The sequence below is a fragment of the Notothenia rossii genome, assembly GCF_949606895.1.
Source record: "Notothenia rossii genome assembly, chromosome: 9".
Taxonomy (NCBI): domain Eukaryota; kingdom Metazoa; phylum Chordata; class Actinopteri; order Perciformes; family Nototheniidae; genus Notothenia; species Notothenia rossii.
In genome coordinates, this window is record NC_136907.1 from 66533196 (window position 1) to 66549653 (window position 16458).

The 16458-nt window shown below is 39.1% G+C and overlaps 1 protein-coding gene across 1 annotated transcript in view; it reads left to right on the forward strand.

Moving 5' to 3' along the window:
• spidr (scaffold protein involved in DNA repair) overlaps positions 1-16458 on the forward strand; it is a 35647-nt gene that overhangs the window by 2610 nt on the left and 16579 nt on the right. Inside the window, exons 6-8 of the mRNA XM_079648094.1 lie at positions 4486-4715; positions 5840-5937; positions 7282-7501. Coding sequence (XP_079504220.1) covers positions 4486-4715; positions 5840-5937; positions 7282-7501 — 548 coding nt within the window. The remainder of the gene's footprint in view (positions 1-4485; positions 4716-5839; positions 5938-7281; positions 7502-16458) is intronic.

Here is a 16458-nt window from a genome sequence, read left to right on the forward strand (position 1 = left end):
ACCACTTAACCTCCACATTTATTTTTTAGTCCAGTGGATGTTTCTAAATGAAAGTGCTCAGTTTACTACCAATGCATTCAGTTATCCTTACATTTTAGTTTTCCTATAGTCCAACGCGACACCACACGATATTCTGTGTTTTCTAAACCTTATTCGCTTTACCATTAGTTGTGGCTAACATAGCATGGAAGCACATGTTTGAATATAACCTAAAAAGAACATCTCAAGTTATTCATTTTTATTTTGAGTCATCAATTCCAGTTTTGACCTATATTTGTTTGATTGTTTAGAGTTAAACTATAACCATTACACCCCTAGGTTGAGTATTGAAAGCCTGTTCCGAAAAGGACCTGGCAGGCTTGAACCAGCATTGCGCTCTCTCTCTAGGTGCAGGTTGTATTCCAAAGTGTCAAAGTTCACGAGCTGAGAGGCCAATAAAGGTTTGACTGAGGGTGGAGAGATAAGCTGACACTTATTCACAGATACAAGTCAGATATTAAAACAATTGAGAGATAATCTTTTCCGACTTTCATAAAGACAGGAGTTGCTTTTCGTACTCTGAAACTCAAATGTGGAATAAATTCATTTTATAGGGTTATTTAAGAACATCCAAACACTGTAGAGCTCTAACATAATTTTTATAATCAACATACAGAAAATGCATTGTTTTTATAAGCTATCAAGCCATTTTCCAAGCAGAAATGACATACATTTGATAGTTCCAGCTTCTTAAATCTGCTTTATTGGGTTGCATTTCATTGAATTGAATATTTTTTCAAGTTTAGACTGTTTTCAAGACATTACATTACATTCCACTTGTTAGACGCTTTTATCCAAAGCGACATACATACTCAATACTGTGGACAATCCCCACCGGAGCAAAAGACAAAACCAGTCATTCAATCACGTCAGCTTGAGCTCTGTGAAACTGCGATGGACATCTTTTAAAGTTCTCTGAATAGAAAACCTTCAAATATGATTCATACACTTTGGTTTCGCTGAACACACACCATGCTGTTTCATTGGTGTTATCATAGTAGGCAATCTTTTGTGGGCCCTTCTCCCTGCAGACTTGGATCGACGGCTCCTTCTCAGAAGTCTTTCAGGACCGGTGTGTGTTAAAGGCAGGGCTGACATTGACAGAATGTACAAGGAGTGGTCAAGGTGTTGCGCTCACGTTTAAAAAAAAAAAACACACAGTGCTTTGTTGTGTCGCACATTTACAACAACTGGAAATACATGTAGTTGATCTGCTGCGTGTGGCCAAATGACTGGGGTGATGCGGTTGAGTAGATTGCGGTTTATTAAAATATTCTTGGTGGTTGAGGTCATCAATGGAATCAGCTCATCACTGTACAACTGACTGCTGCAGGAATGAGTCCAAAAACCCGGAAATGAGTTAGCATTTGAATGGGTTTTTGGATAGAGGCCTAAAAGATGTCTGTGGTTAAGACACGTTTTATTGTAGCACAGAAAATACATCAGTAAATACCCCACTAAAATGAATTGTAAAGCTTTTAAGTGTCTTTAAACATGTGGTTTCTTACAAGTGGCTAAATGAGAATCAGGTGGTTGTCGGGATATTCAACGTCATCGAACACAACACTCATCTTCTCAGTGGTGGTGATGTTGATATAATGCAAGTTCAGTTCATAGCCTTATGTTTGCGTTTTAATTCTCGTGAGTCAATAATGCTTCAGACATGAAATGAGTGTTCCTTTGTGATGATTATCATACTGGAAAAAAACGATTTACCATCATACATTTGTTATTACGGCTTTTTGTCAAGGAAATTACCTTCTTCTCAGTTGGGCTCCAAAAATATATTATCCCTGCAGCATTCTATAATGTGCCGGTTGATTTAACACAACATGCATTTTAGGAACCAGTGTCTTGTGATTTGAAGTTCTAAGTTTGTGCAGTTTGGTGTGTTTTGAGAGGAAGTCTGTCGACAGATTAACATCCAGCCCACAGACCCAGCTACTTCCTCTTGTCACATTTTAATTTGCTGATATCAGCTCTCTGGGGTCAAAAAAATCACCTAACATGCTTGTGGTCAGAGGCTTCCTAGAAAGATTAAATGTCAACATTTTTTCAAATATGGTTTGACTAAAATGTATGCATTTTTCATAGTATAGTTGCAAAGTTAGGTGTCCAAAAATTATGTGGAATCCTGCTATTTTCATTATCGGTTGAATCTCTTTGGGGATTCTCTGATGTGAGCTTCTTAAATCTGAATTATTTCTGAATATCTTTGAGTTGTGTACACATTAAGACATTTAAGATAGGGATGTCCCGATCACCTTTTTTTGCTCCCGATCCGATTCCGATCATTTGATTTTGACAATTTGCCGATACCGATTTTTCCCGATCCGATCTTTATGCAATGCATTAAGAGAAAAAAAAGCATTCAAGTTGTCCCTTAAGGTTATTTTTTCTTATTTAAATTTGATATTCTATCCAACATGGATATAGCTTCTTTCTTTCACAGCAGCATTGGATCAGTTCAGTTGTGCAGCATTGGATCAAAACAAAAACAGCTTTCAGTATTCGTTAGCTTACTGCTACAATTAGACACTGCGCCCTGCCCACTCTGTTGCCAGATTTGAGAGAAATAAGCAACCAGGTCTATGAAAACAAGCCCCAAAGAAGCAACACATACATGATGTTCTGTAATTTGAAACCAAAACTAAGGCCTCAGGATGAATTTAAGACTTGAACATGGTCATTTTTGTTTTGTAACATTGAATACAACATTTTTAAAAAAGTATTTAAAAAAATAAATAATAATAATCCCGATCCCCGATTTTTTTTTCTCCCGATTCCGATCTTTTGAAAATCACGTGATCGGCTCCGATCCCCGATCACGTGATCGGATCGGGACATCTCTAATTTAAGAACGTCATTTTTGACTTTGGGAAACGCTGATCCACATTTTTATTTATTCTTTTACTTTTTATAGCATATAAAAATAATAGTAATTCTAAAAATAATTTTAACAATTTGTGGCACCCTTATTCGAGAATTTGATTGCTCATTACTCAAATGCATATTCAGTAATGAGAAAAAGCATGTTAGTTTGGCTATTAGCATTCAATATAACAATTCAGTAAACTTGGAAGATTCTGATAAAATTACAACAATTACAAAGAACAACGCAGTTTAAATGTCTTTGCTGCCCGGAAACCGTGCTTTACACACAGCCAATTTTGAAATCAATCCGGATCTAACAGGATCCAGTGCAGAATATCCTCAGTCCAAATCAAAGTTTATTACTCCAGATAAACGATCGGCCGACTCACTCCACGTATGTCTGCCAGATTTCTGAATATAACGCTGAGAGTGGATAGGCGGAGCTGTGAGGGCGACTTTGCATCTCGAGGCCAAAGAGGATGGCAGCTGCCCAGATGGAGCTTGTCCACATCAGGCACTTAAAGGGTCAACAACCTCCACCACATCAGGGTCCTCGCTGCATCAGGGGCGTGTCAACAGAGCGGCGCTATAAACATCTTTTACTACTGTTTGTTCAGGACAACATGTGAGTGGATGAGCCTGAGCAGAGCTGTGTACTTACAATGCTTTCAGTGCCGGGTGCAAAACATTTTTGATCCATAGCCAGGAACATAGTGTTCCTTTCTCTCTCGCTGGTTAGAGTGTGACGTCTGCTGGCACGGAGCCTAGCAGGGTCAAGTTGATTCAAACAAGAGAGCGCGCTGGCTGACAGAGCCTGGTATGCTGGTCTTGTCTGCACATGACAGGAACTCAGGTTTCTTGTGTATTTTTCCATGAGAACGGTTTCCTCCAGGTGTAGTGAGCAGTGAGACAGCAGAAACAGAATGTTTTGTTATTATATCTTGTGATTCATCCGCCTGTCAGTGTACCTTATCCACCCACTGTGTGATACACTTTATTTATGTTAATTAATCTTTAATGACTCATTATTAATTTACTGAAGGCTGATGCCATTTTAAATCCATTTCATATTCCCCTCACACATAGCATTATTTTATTGTTTTTTTTAACAGTTTTATTGATTTTGCAATTATAGAGAACAGAGCAGATGTAAATACAAACAATTAAAGTAGCATACCTAAATCAAGAGCAATACATTTATACTACAATTTAATAATATATCATTCTAATACATATAATATGCACATGTACATGCACCAACAATTGTATTCTTAAAAATATATAATACTAATTAATTTAAATAAAAAGGTTGGCTTCGTGCAGTCAGACTGGCTTTATTACTTGTTAAAAGAATCCAGGAAACTTGTAGTATTTTTAACCACAACCCTGGCTACGGTATCTCAGCTCTTCCAATTGTGTGTCATTAGATCCCTCACCCAACGGGCATACATAGTGTAATTTGATCTGCAAATCAACACTTCTATTCCTTCAAACGTGACATATTCCAAAACTAGGTCAAATACCTTTTTAGATTTATTCAAGTTAATTATTAATAAATGTCTTTATCTCTAGACGGCAGGGCTTGAGATCTCGGGCTATGTGTCTGACGGCGAGAATGTTGACGCCGCGGTGACTCCCATCAGACCGGACTCTCCTGTGCAGTGCGGCGAGGGCAGCAGGAAGTCCATCAGGGACTGGGTCAGGTCAGCTCAGGCAATGCTGCAGACGCCTCAGAAACTGCAGTCCAACATGCAGTCCAAGACACCTGAAGACTCTGCCAAAAAGAAAAGGAAATTCAAAAGGTTTGAATAATGTTCTTGTTTTCTCAACTTCACATTAGGGACGTGCAAGTTCAGCTTTTTGTCTCGTTCTGAAATCTTGACCAGAAGTATCTGCTAATAACCGAAACCTGATCCTATTCTATTGTTCTCTTTCCCCTCCAATTTATAGTTTGCGTACTGCAGTGTGTTGAACATCGGGTAACATGAGGACAGGGATTGTTCTAGCGCTAAAAACAGAAACGGCAGCCTTCAAGCCTTGTAACTGATTGCAAAAATACACATTTAATAAAGAAAATAAACAACCCATGTACCCTTGAATATTTAAGTGAAATGGTATTTGTCTCCCATGCCTCCACGGTCAGGACTGAATCATTTCCAAAGAAATTGAAGTAACTGGGCCTTGTTCAACAACAGCAAAACTATATCAAAACATCCGTTAACAAACCTGACACATGCAGTTGAATCCAAGTCACATTATATTCATTCATCATTATGCTCAGTACTTCCCAAACACATTTCCGTAAACCGACAATTTCAAACCGTTTGTAATAAACAATCTCGTGCTTGCACAAGCATGCGGCTCCTCTGTGTGAATAACATTTGTGTAAGTGTTTGAAATACAGAGGTTTGAGCAAAAATGCTTGTTAGGGGCATAGCGAGCATACGTTTCGGGAATCGTCTTTAAACACAAAGACGTGAGAAAAACAAGGTTTTCTTTACAAACTCAAGGAAACACGGTGAGTAGTTGATACACAAATAGGCATTCTGGAGTTAAGGACCTTCATTATAGATATCATACTTAATGGAAATGATAAGCTATGGCGTTAGCATGCACCCATACCACATATTATTATAAAGTGCCACAGTTTGTTGCCTTAAAATAAGAGCAAACCGAGAAGAAGGCATAATACTTGCTGCCAGGCGACAATGTTTCCACGGCAGAGCTGACGATGAAAGGGACACCTGGTGTCATGATGTGGGTGCTAAATGTCATTGCCATTTCCAAGCCCACCTAATGTGACAGATGGCTATCTGTAGTCTGAGATCAGAAAATCTTGTTCTTTGAAAGAAACAATTTCCCATGTGCTGCGTGATTTGATCAAGTAACGTCATCTACTGTACCTCTGTGTGTGTTCGGTGCCTAGTGGAGGCCTCGCTGAGAGGCTGAACCGACTCCAGTGCAGACAGAGGTCAGCTGTTAGCTTCTGGAAGCACCAGTCCATCTCTGAGGCCACAGCAACAGGTGATCCACACAAACACACTGTCTTCTCTGACCTGAATCACTATTTTAACAATGAGCTTTGATTTGTGAGTGGGATGAAGCCCGTGATTTCCTTCTCTATGGAGAAAGGCCACGCTGAGGATGTGCTGGCTGTAGGTCGATCACTGTGGCTGTGAACTCTGAATTCGATATGTAGGCGACAGGAAGCTGCTTGCCTAGTTCTTTTTTTCCTTTTCGTGGTATACCAAACCACTTGCTTTTTGTCGTTGTTATGTATCTCCCTCAGAATTGACACCAGCAGTGGCTTAAAGGTTGGCAGTTGATTGTGGAAAAAGAAAAAAAACACCCACCTGATCTGGGTTTGCGGTCATTCGATGTTTTGATTAGGGTAATGTGTAAAGAGTTGAACGGAGTTGGAGCTTTATTGACTTGATCTCATTTTTTAAGCTCCAATAAATAGTGCTTTTTGCAATGAAAACAGTTCTGTTTTTTTTAAAGCATTTAAGTCAGACACCCTGCAGAGTGCATAATTAAAGCGTTTCAGGAGAGTTCATTGTATTTGTTCCACTCCCTGGTTCATTCTTAGCTATAATAGCGTTGTTGCCTGCTAGATCATGCTGTTACAAGACACCTGTTTATATTTGATGCTGTCCTTTTGGTGTGAAATGTAAGTGCACTCAAACACAGACTGTGAATTATTTCCTGATGTATTTGCCCCGCCTATCATTTATCAGTTCATTATAGGCCAAGAGGACGATTTCAGATGTGGCGTTCTGCCCCTGGTTCTTCCCATGAGTTAATCATCTGGGACCTACGCGCACCAAATAAACTGTTCAGTTTCGTGTTTAGGCAAATGCTTGTTTCAACTTTATTGTTCTTAATCTCCCTTTTTGATATGATTTACTCCATTAAAATTCCCCCCCTGGCTATTTTTGGGGATTGCTGGCGTTCACAGAGCTGCATTGACTGAGAGCTCTTGTGCTGCAATTTTAACAAATCCATGCAATCAAGTCTTCCCACAGAATTTGCATGCGTAGTTTGTTTTACTGCTTCAGGGCATTGTCTTTCTTATTTTATTTTCTCCTCCTTGTTATCTCTGCTTGAGCCAAAAGCAAAGTCAGCGTTGTGGTAAAATTCCAAACATTTGCACTCTCATCCATTGGGATTTGGTGCGTTTCATATTCAACTCTGAGTCAGTAACAGCTTTCGAAGTTATACAGTGCAAAATGTTCTGACGCTAAAAGTGAATTACTCTTATAACGCATAATAAGCCCCTCAGAGAGCAAGAGTCCGGGAGAGTATGAGTGCACTCTTTACACACAAACACACACTCAACATCTGTGTTGTTGTTGCTCTGCTCTCCAGTGGACAGGGCTGGCGTGCTGGTGCTGGAGGTGCTGGAGGTTCAGGAGGAGTGCAGCATGCAACTGGTGCACTGTGAGGACCAGCACCCCCCCGCAGAGGGCCACCAGCACAGCGACGCCCCCCCTGAAGGAAGAGCTGGTTTGCTGGTGTTGTTCAACAGAGAAACTGCAGCCCAGCTGATGCTTGTTCCCAGAGACATCGTCCACATATACCCGCCATGGTGAGAGGATGTAATACATGTCACCCCTTTAAGCCCCCCTACACACTAACATGTTTTTGTTCTTATTGTTACTTCACTGGGATGTTTGAGCCTCACTGTGCAGAATTCTATCAGTATGTGCAGAGCCTGTTTCGCTCTGTTCACCTTAAATCTGAGTTGAACACATGTACACACAAGCAGGATTTAATATCATCATTTTGGAGCCAATACTGTGTCCAATAAGAAACCTCCAGTGGATCGACACTGGGAATAGACTTTCAGAAAAGTAGGAGACATGTTGTTCTCATTATCCCTAAACCCTTTCAAATGAACTTTATTTGCATTCATGCATAGATTATAGATTTTCCATGATGGTAAAAGAGTATATGTAATTTTGAAGTAACTTGCTATTCAAAGCAGATTCTTTTCACATGTCTTGAAATGTGTCTTGAAGGGGTCTTTAAATTAAAACCACATTTTGCTGCAGTTTGATTTGGATACTTATTATATCGAGTAGAGTCTGAAAGTGACAGCTTTGTTAAAGGTGGGGTAGGTAAGTTTGAGAAACCGGCTCGAGATACACTTTTTGTTATATTCCATGGAATGCTCTTAACATCTCGATAGCAATGAATATCTGAAGTGCTTTGACAAAAAAATCCATTAAAAAAAGTCATCTGTGGAAGCCGTGGTACTGTAAAAAGCACGACCAATCATCTTAGCCGGCTCGGCTAAAGTAACTGGATGGCCTACCTGCCTGTCAGCCTTCCATCTGTGCACAAACTTATCTCGTGCCCTCATTGGTCATGTGCGCGTTCGTGTGTGTTGGAGGAGGGGCTCTGTAAGGAAGTGGCAGATTTTTTTCGCTTGTGTATTTTCAAATTCTAGCGCACTCGAGCCGGTTTCTCCAAAATGACCTACCCCACCTTTAAGCACCAGATGCGGAAGACTTTCGACGTTGGGATAAAGTTAAAATAATAATTTGCCAACTTAAAGTGTTCTTTTTGCAATTTAGGAAGAACCGCAAGCCGTTATAAGAAATAGGACTGCATTGACAATTATTATCATAATAAAATCATCTCTAGATCTTATTCTTGATTTATCGTTAGGGCTAGAAAATGTCAAATTAGGAGAAAATGCCAATATCCTAAAACCTAAGGTAACATTGTAAAATAGCTTTTATTATGTTTTGCCAGTATTAAATCCCAAAATGTATTAAGTTAACAATATTTTGAGTTTAACAATTGAGATGCTGGAACCAATGACCTAATCAGTTACGGAATATCTGCCATTTAAACATTTTGTCAATTGAGGCATTTCTTAGTGGTTTTAGCTATAATAAGAATAGATACGTCTAACATTACAACTCTATGACGCGGATACAATTCTGTGAAAAATGAATGTAATACTGGTATGTGAGTTTTCTTGAGCTGTTTTTGATGTTTAACGTCATAATCAGGCAGTCAGAAACTACAGGAAAATACAAAGTTACACAACCTTTGACTGACTCATTATTCACAGGCCAAAGAGTAACATGATCTTGTAAAAATCATGCTGAGGAGGCATACTGACTGTCGGAATATAACACTTAAATATCCATACTTTGAACACTGATAAAAAAGGTGGAACAGAAATCTGTAAAAATCACAATTCTTTGGGGTTTTGAGTATAAAAATGTACTGTTCTCAGCTCATTATAGTAAGCAGCAAAGTCCCAGATGTGAGTGCATGGGCGGAGAGGCGAGGAGGAGGGGTGTGTGTATGTGCCTGTGTGTGGTGTGTGTATTTCTCAGGATTGTTTTGGAGTTGGAGCGAAGCGGCAGTTGACTCCAGCTGTTGGGAGTTTAGGTTGAGTGTACTCTGGAATATCCAGGCTGGCGGAAGCGTAGGGGCCTCCTCGATGCTCTGACGTCACAAACAGCTCCAGGGAATGCTTCACATTCCTCTTCCTGGCAGTAGTTAGGTCATTTCCAGCAAGCCGGGGGAAAAACACAGTGGGATCATTTTCTGGAGCATTTGGGAGCAAAGAGTGAAAGGAGCCAAAGAACTGAGATGGAAAACACATGGTGGTTTTGAAAGAATCTCTGCATTTAAACACTTCTCCTTTCCTGTTGAGTTCCTTTCCTGAAAACATAGAGAGAGTAAAGCCCCCACCAACACTCCCATTTACTCTTTCAAAGAATCATTTCTCATCGGAACAAGCGTCCTTAAAGCCCCTTAGTTTGAGTACATTTACATTTACATTCAGCAGTTACAGCTAGTGGTGGAGGAAGTATTCAAATGATGTGAAGTAATTGTTTTCAAATAAAAGTACATAAGTTATAGTATCAAAACATACTTAAGGTACCAAAAGTGCAAGTACTAATTCAGCAGAATGGCAAATTTCAAAGTCATATATTTTGTATTGCTGGATTTCAATCAGTGATACATTGATGTGTAAATATTGCCTCTGATAAAGGTAACACTATTTATAATTACTTGATAAACTACTGGATAGCTTAACCTTTAGTGTTACACCAAAATGTATTTGTTGATTTATATTTTCTATTAATATACCAAACCTGCAAAGCCAGTAAAGCTGTCAATGGATGGTTATGGAGTAAATCAATGATTTAACATTGAACAGTACTTAGGTAAATGAATGAAGGTACTTTCCACCAATGGTAAGATATAAGAGTGTCCCTATATTCAATCAATCAATGCTATCACTCAATAAAAAAAGTCTCTGAATCATTACAATACAGTAACAACTAATAAAAAGCTGATGACGCTTTAATGTTCTCTGAATATATTTAATCATTTATCCAGCTTTGTCAGGCTGAAGTGGAAAAACCCGGAATTCAGAGCATCGGTGTGTCTGGTAAAATTCCTCTTATCAGCTTCCTGTGTGACGCTCACCAAGGGTTAACCTCCTCCTCCTCCACCATTCCTGCAGTGAGTAGGTTGGATCCGGCCCCCCCTCCCACGCCTTGTTGTGAGTGGGCCGAGGCCTGAGCGGAAATACCTGCACGGATTATTCACTTACGAGCTGTGACGCCAGCAGCCACTCCTTTCCCCGGCTACCTGTGTGATGATGACAGCTCACCTGTTCACAATGGGGTCACACTTCCTGCGGGGGAGTTGTACCTGCTCCCATGAACAGGATGTTCCGCTCTACTAACAGTACTGTATGGCCGATGACTGCTCAGATGATGCACTGATAAACGTTGTAGCAAAAGTATTTCAGAAGTGCTTATTCAGAGTCACGAAGTAGTAAAAAATGCAATAAGAAAAGAGTTATGAGAGGGTAAATCTTCAAGATAGGATAGTTAAAGAAAGGTTAACATATAGTTGAATAATGATAAAGAGGTTATATTAGTCATTATAGAGATGATAGAGAGTTATAGACATTTATTTTTCTAGGTGGTTGAAATTATAATAGATTTATAGCCTGCTAGGTTATTGTTTATACTCGGATCCCCATCAGAGGCCCATGTTCCTGCTTCTAGTACTTTTGGGGTCATGTCCATTAAAATAAATCAAATAGATGCAATAAAAATACAGACAACTTAAGATACAAAAACAGCCGGTCATACGAAGAGCGAACCGATGCACAAGGGAGAAATTAATGTATTAAAGTATTAACTGACTTAACAGTACAAATAACATAGGCAAGGCACGTTTATTTATATAGCACCTTTCGACACAAGGCAATTCCAAGTGCTTTACAAAAATGAAAGACATTAAGAAACATATTATAAAATGATGTCTAGAAACAGTCCATTTAAAAGCAAAGATAATAAAAGTTACAGTGCAGTTTAAGATATTAATATATTAATTAAAAGCAGCGACAAAAAGAAAAGTCTTCAGCCTGGATTTAAAAGTAGTAAGAGTTGCAGCGGACCTGCAGGTTTCTGGGAGTTTGTTCCAGATATTTGGAGCATAATAACTGAACGCTGCTTTACCATGTTTAGTTCTGACTCTGGGGACAGAAAGCTGACCAGTCCCTGAAGACCTGAGAGATCTGGATGGTTCGTCATTTAGCAGGAGGTCAGAAATGCATTTTGGTCCTAAACCATTCAGTGCTTTATAAACCAGCAGCAGTATTTTGAAATCTATTCTTTGACACACAGGAAGCCAGTGTAAAGACTTCAGAACAGGAGTGATGTGATCCACTTTCTTAGTGTTAGTGAGGACTCGAGCAGCGGCGTTCTGAATCAGCTGCAGCTTTCTAATATATTTTTTAGTGAGACCTGTGAAGACACCATTGCAGTAGTCCAGTCTACTGAAGATAAAAGCATGGACAAGCTTTTCCAAATCCTGCTGTGACATTAGTCTTTTAATCCTAGATATGTTCTTTAGGTGATAGTAGGCTGATTTAGTAACTGTTTTAATGTGACTGTTGAAGCTCAGGTCAGTGTCCATGACTACACCTAGATCTCTGGCTTCATCTGTTGTTGTAGAATAAACTTGTATAAAATAAAGAATTTAAGGATAATCAAATCAACACACTGAAGCTAGCACTGTACACATTGACAATTTATGTTCTGTATTACATTTTCAAGTTATTATTTTGTCCCAACAATTCGAAAGTAATGTTGCATGCTTAGACTGACTGAAACACAATGTATAATATAATCTATAGAAACGATTTTTAGCATTTTTCAAAGTATAACCAATTGTTAGGTTTGTTCACTTGAGAAATTACTTGAGTTATTGATTATCAGAATACAAGAGAATAATTTTGTAGTGACTAACGAAGAAGTCCTTCACGTTTCTGCACCATCATGGTAAAGCTCATAGTATGTTCCGGCTAAAGCTTCATTCATAACAGTGACATCCACATTTTCTATCAGGAATTCTGCACAGCTGCTTCTATTGTTTGCTTGTCTATTCATTCTGTTTTAAGCCGGTATTTGTTTAAAGTTCAAAAGAAAGGCTTGGCTAATATTGTTATTATTATACTAATGTAGAGTTAAATTCCAGCGGTGGAATTATTTTTGGATTGTTTCCGGCTCACATGATTCCAAAATGTCCAGTCACTCCACAGAGTTGGAAAGTCGGAAAGCAAAAATGTATTGTAAAACCATGTAATCATTTCTGAAGTTCACAACATGTTTTTAATCTAACAAAATATTCTGCTTAAAAACTCATATTTGTTGGTGTTTAATCGCTCAAAAATCGTTTTCACTATGTTAATGTTAATGTGGAATGAGCTCCCCATTGACATCAGAACAGCAGATAGCCACACATCTTCCGGCGCTGACTGAAAACTCATCTCTTTCGACTCCACTTCGAGCAATAAAATGACTAACAAAGCACTTATATATTAACTAAGGACTGGCTTATCTAAAGCCAGTTGAGTAGCACTTAAAATGTTTGGCTCTATGAAACCTGATGTACTTCTATGATTCTGTTTTCTTCTAGTTCGTATCTTCTTGGTCGAATGCACTTATTGTTAGTCGCTTTGGATAAAAGCGTCAGCTAAATGCAATGTAATGGTAAAAAACAGTTTGACTCCTGCTCCTTGCACAGAGGGAGTTACGCACTTGTTACATTACATTTATTAAACCAAAAATAAATAAAAACCTATTTGTTTTGAGTTAATGACACCAATAAAACAGCAGACACTCAAAAGCTTCATTCAAAAACCTGCATAGCAGCGTTGAATGTGTGAAAGAAGATAATTGGTACAGCAGTAACTGGATGGGCAGATTGTACCTGCCATGAACACGTATGTGCAGATCAAGGATATAAGCCTACACAAACATAACCTTTGTAAAGATTATAATATCCTTTTAAATCTTTATTTATTTGTTAATTGAATCCTACTATGAGCTGTACATCTAGATTCATTTCTGTAGATAAATGACATGGATAATGTTTTGATTTGTAAAAGTACACTGTATGTATTTACACTAACTAAATATTAGAAACTCCTCTCACTCTAATGCAAATAAAAAACATTTAAGTACAAACATAACATTATAACCTTCACTAGGTCACATTAGTCTACATTTCCTTTTAGCTCTAACTCAAACTCTCAGCTGACAGTGTATGTTATATAGGAATCGTTTTTCCCGCTTAATCTGTATGTTTAACTTCTGGTTCAACTAGACGAGCTGTGACACGTTTGTCAGTTACAGTCAAGCCATGATCTTGGCTGAGTCATTGATAAGCCGTCATCACACTATCCATTTCCCATGTGGAGAGAATCAAGTTGAAACGTAAAACTTACAGCAAACAACATGCCGTACAATTATCTGGCCGTTATTCAACTTGTTTGTTCTCAGGCTCGAAACCACTCAACTTAGCTGCGTGTCGTTCACCTTGATGGGTTAACACCATTGACCGTAAATGTTTTTCTCAGTTCTTAGACTTTATCTTACAGCATCTCATTTTTTGGCACACACAGATGAGTGAACGGTTAAGAAGAAGTACAATTAAACACGAAAGCATTTCAGGTCACACGTACGCAGCCTTCTGGATTTTGTTTTTCACCAGTAAACTCTTAGCCTGGTTGATTGTGGCGGCTGTTGGAGTATTTTTCCACACATGATGTCACATTTGAAAGTGCTTTAATCAAGCTGTGCAGTGTTGCAAGGTGTTGCCTTTCTAAGAGACCCACTTGCATGGAAAATGTATCTTTTACCTCAGTTAAAGAAGACAAATGCATCCGTTGTGTATTTTCACTGGCCCCTTTTTGAACTTGTACTCTGTGCTGGGTGGTACCAAGTGAAGAGCGGAGGTGGATGGTACCTTATCTGAGTTTGACATTCAAATCCTCTCGAGCTCTCAGCCCCACCACATTTATGCAATCATCTACACTTAGTGTACTGTACAATCTGAATCTTTCTTATCAAAAGAGTAACAATACAAACTGTTTATCATTGTCCAACACCTTTATTTATTCAATTTCTGTGAAGTTAAGTCTGGAATATCAATACAAAAACGTAATGTTAAGGTGCATAATTCAACTATCACCATTCTTTACCCTAGATCTAAAACGAATGATCTGTATCTCCCTTGCAGGCAAAGTCTTTCTATACAGGGCTCCAGCTGTGATATTATTCTGAACACACACTTCAGCCAGAAAGTGTCCTCTGCAACCAAACCAGCCAACATGTCCCTTCCCCAAAGCCTGCTGTCAGCAGAGAGGTGCAACCCGTACTCTCTGTGTAAGACATTCAGACTACCGGAGGAATGCAGGACTGCAGAGGAGATCAACACCAAACAAGTGCGTAGGCTTCACATCATTACAATTGGATTCCTAATTCAACATTTACTGTATTTTGGAAGTTAGGTTATAAGACAATATGCATAACTTCATAAAACCCTCGCAATGCCTCTAACTGAACACAGGTTGAGTTTTATATGCACAAAACACATTCAAATGATCTCTCATCAGGAAAATGGTGTCAATATTCTTCATAAATGTAACGTGAATATTCTTCATGAATATATGGTTCATTGTTTTGACTTACATTTTTCAATTGGATAAAAGGAATCGCAATGCTAAAACGGAACTCACCTCTCCCTGAACTTGGCCTCAACTACTCACCTGTCGAGTTGTGTGAGTGATGCGTCTCTCACTGTTATAACTCTGAGGACAAACTCTGTCACAGACAGAAGAGTAAACACCTGGCAAAGCACTGATAACTGCTTCTGTAGTAGTTCCCGCTACCGTGGGTGTTTGAAAACCACATTAGGCCATGATGACCCATACACACACACACACAAACAAGGTGAAAAGCCACACGCCGTCTCAGCTGGTAATTAATAGCCTCTGTGGAACACTTATCCCACATTAGTCAGTAACAGGTGCCTTCAGTCTGTCCAGCAGAGACATCATAAGTTTACATGTTGGTGACGTCTATGTTTAATTACTTAAATCTGTCTCTTAATTTGCTTTAAACAAATAGAAATGAGTGTTGGCAGCGATTGAGGGTTGATGTAACTTGGCAGTAACTTGAAGTAACTGAAAACAAGACACATTTGGCCACGCCTTATTTTTTAAAGCTGATTTATTGTGCAGTGTAACGAAAAGGACATGTTAAAGTAAACATTGCTACAGTACCATGATTAGTGTAAAGAACTTACAACTATATGGAAGTACTTTATCATTTTATAAACTGTAGGTGAAATTACTTATGTTTGAATATGCTGGATACACAAACCCACAGAAACGGCCCGCAACTAATGATTCATACAAAAACATTAATTGTTTGGGCATCAATAATGCTCATCACTTATTTACAAATCCAATTTGACATCTTGTAATCCATTTTATCCAACACATTCCCCAAAACCCAAGGAAAGTTATTTAACTTAATAAGAAGGTTATTGTGTATGTAAAAGGTCTGCAAAGCCTAAAATCCCAAAGCTCCCTCCAGAGGGAGTTCCCCCCCACCCCACCCTAACTGAAACGCCTCCATTGTAGTCCTTTGTTTTCTTCCGTGACATAGTGACATCACTATGTAACAGTCACACTTCTATTTGCTAGTGCTCCAACACGTTGTATAGGGTAAGGGGCGGGACCTCTCTAAGCAGTTGACCAATCACAACATAGCCGGCCAGCTAACCAATCAAAGCAGACTGGGCTCTGGTTTCAGACAGAGGGTGAAAGTGTCTCTACTGTAGTCTATTTTTATTATATGTACAGCACTTTGGCTCGACCAAAAATCGTTTATAAATGTGCTATATAAATAAAACTTGATTTGATTTGATTTGAAATGAGGTGCTAATCAACTAGTTGAGCAGTTAAATAAACGTTGCAACTTTATTTCTAATCCATCATAACACTAAGTCTCTTTCTCCTCTCTGCCCGCCTTCAGGCTGCTGCCTCGGATGCTCTGTATAGTGTCGGAGCTCCAGGAGTTTCATCCAGACACTGCCTCTCTCTCCTGGAAGCGATCGAGGGTCTGGGCCAGGCTGGCTCTGTGGGGCAGGACGTGGAGGTGGTGGTGCAGAGGGTTTACTCCGTCCCTCTGCCCGACTGCTCGC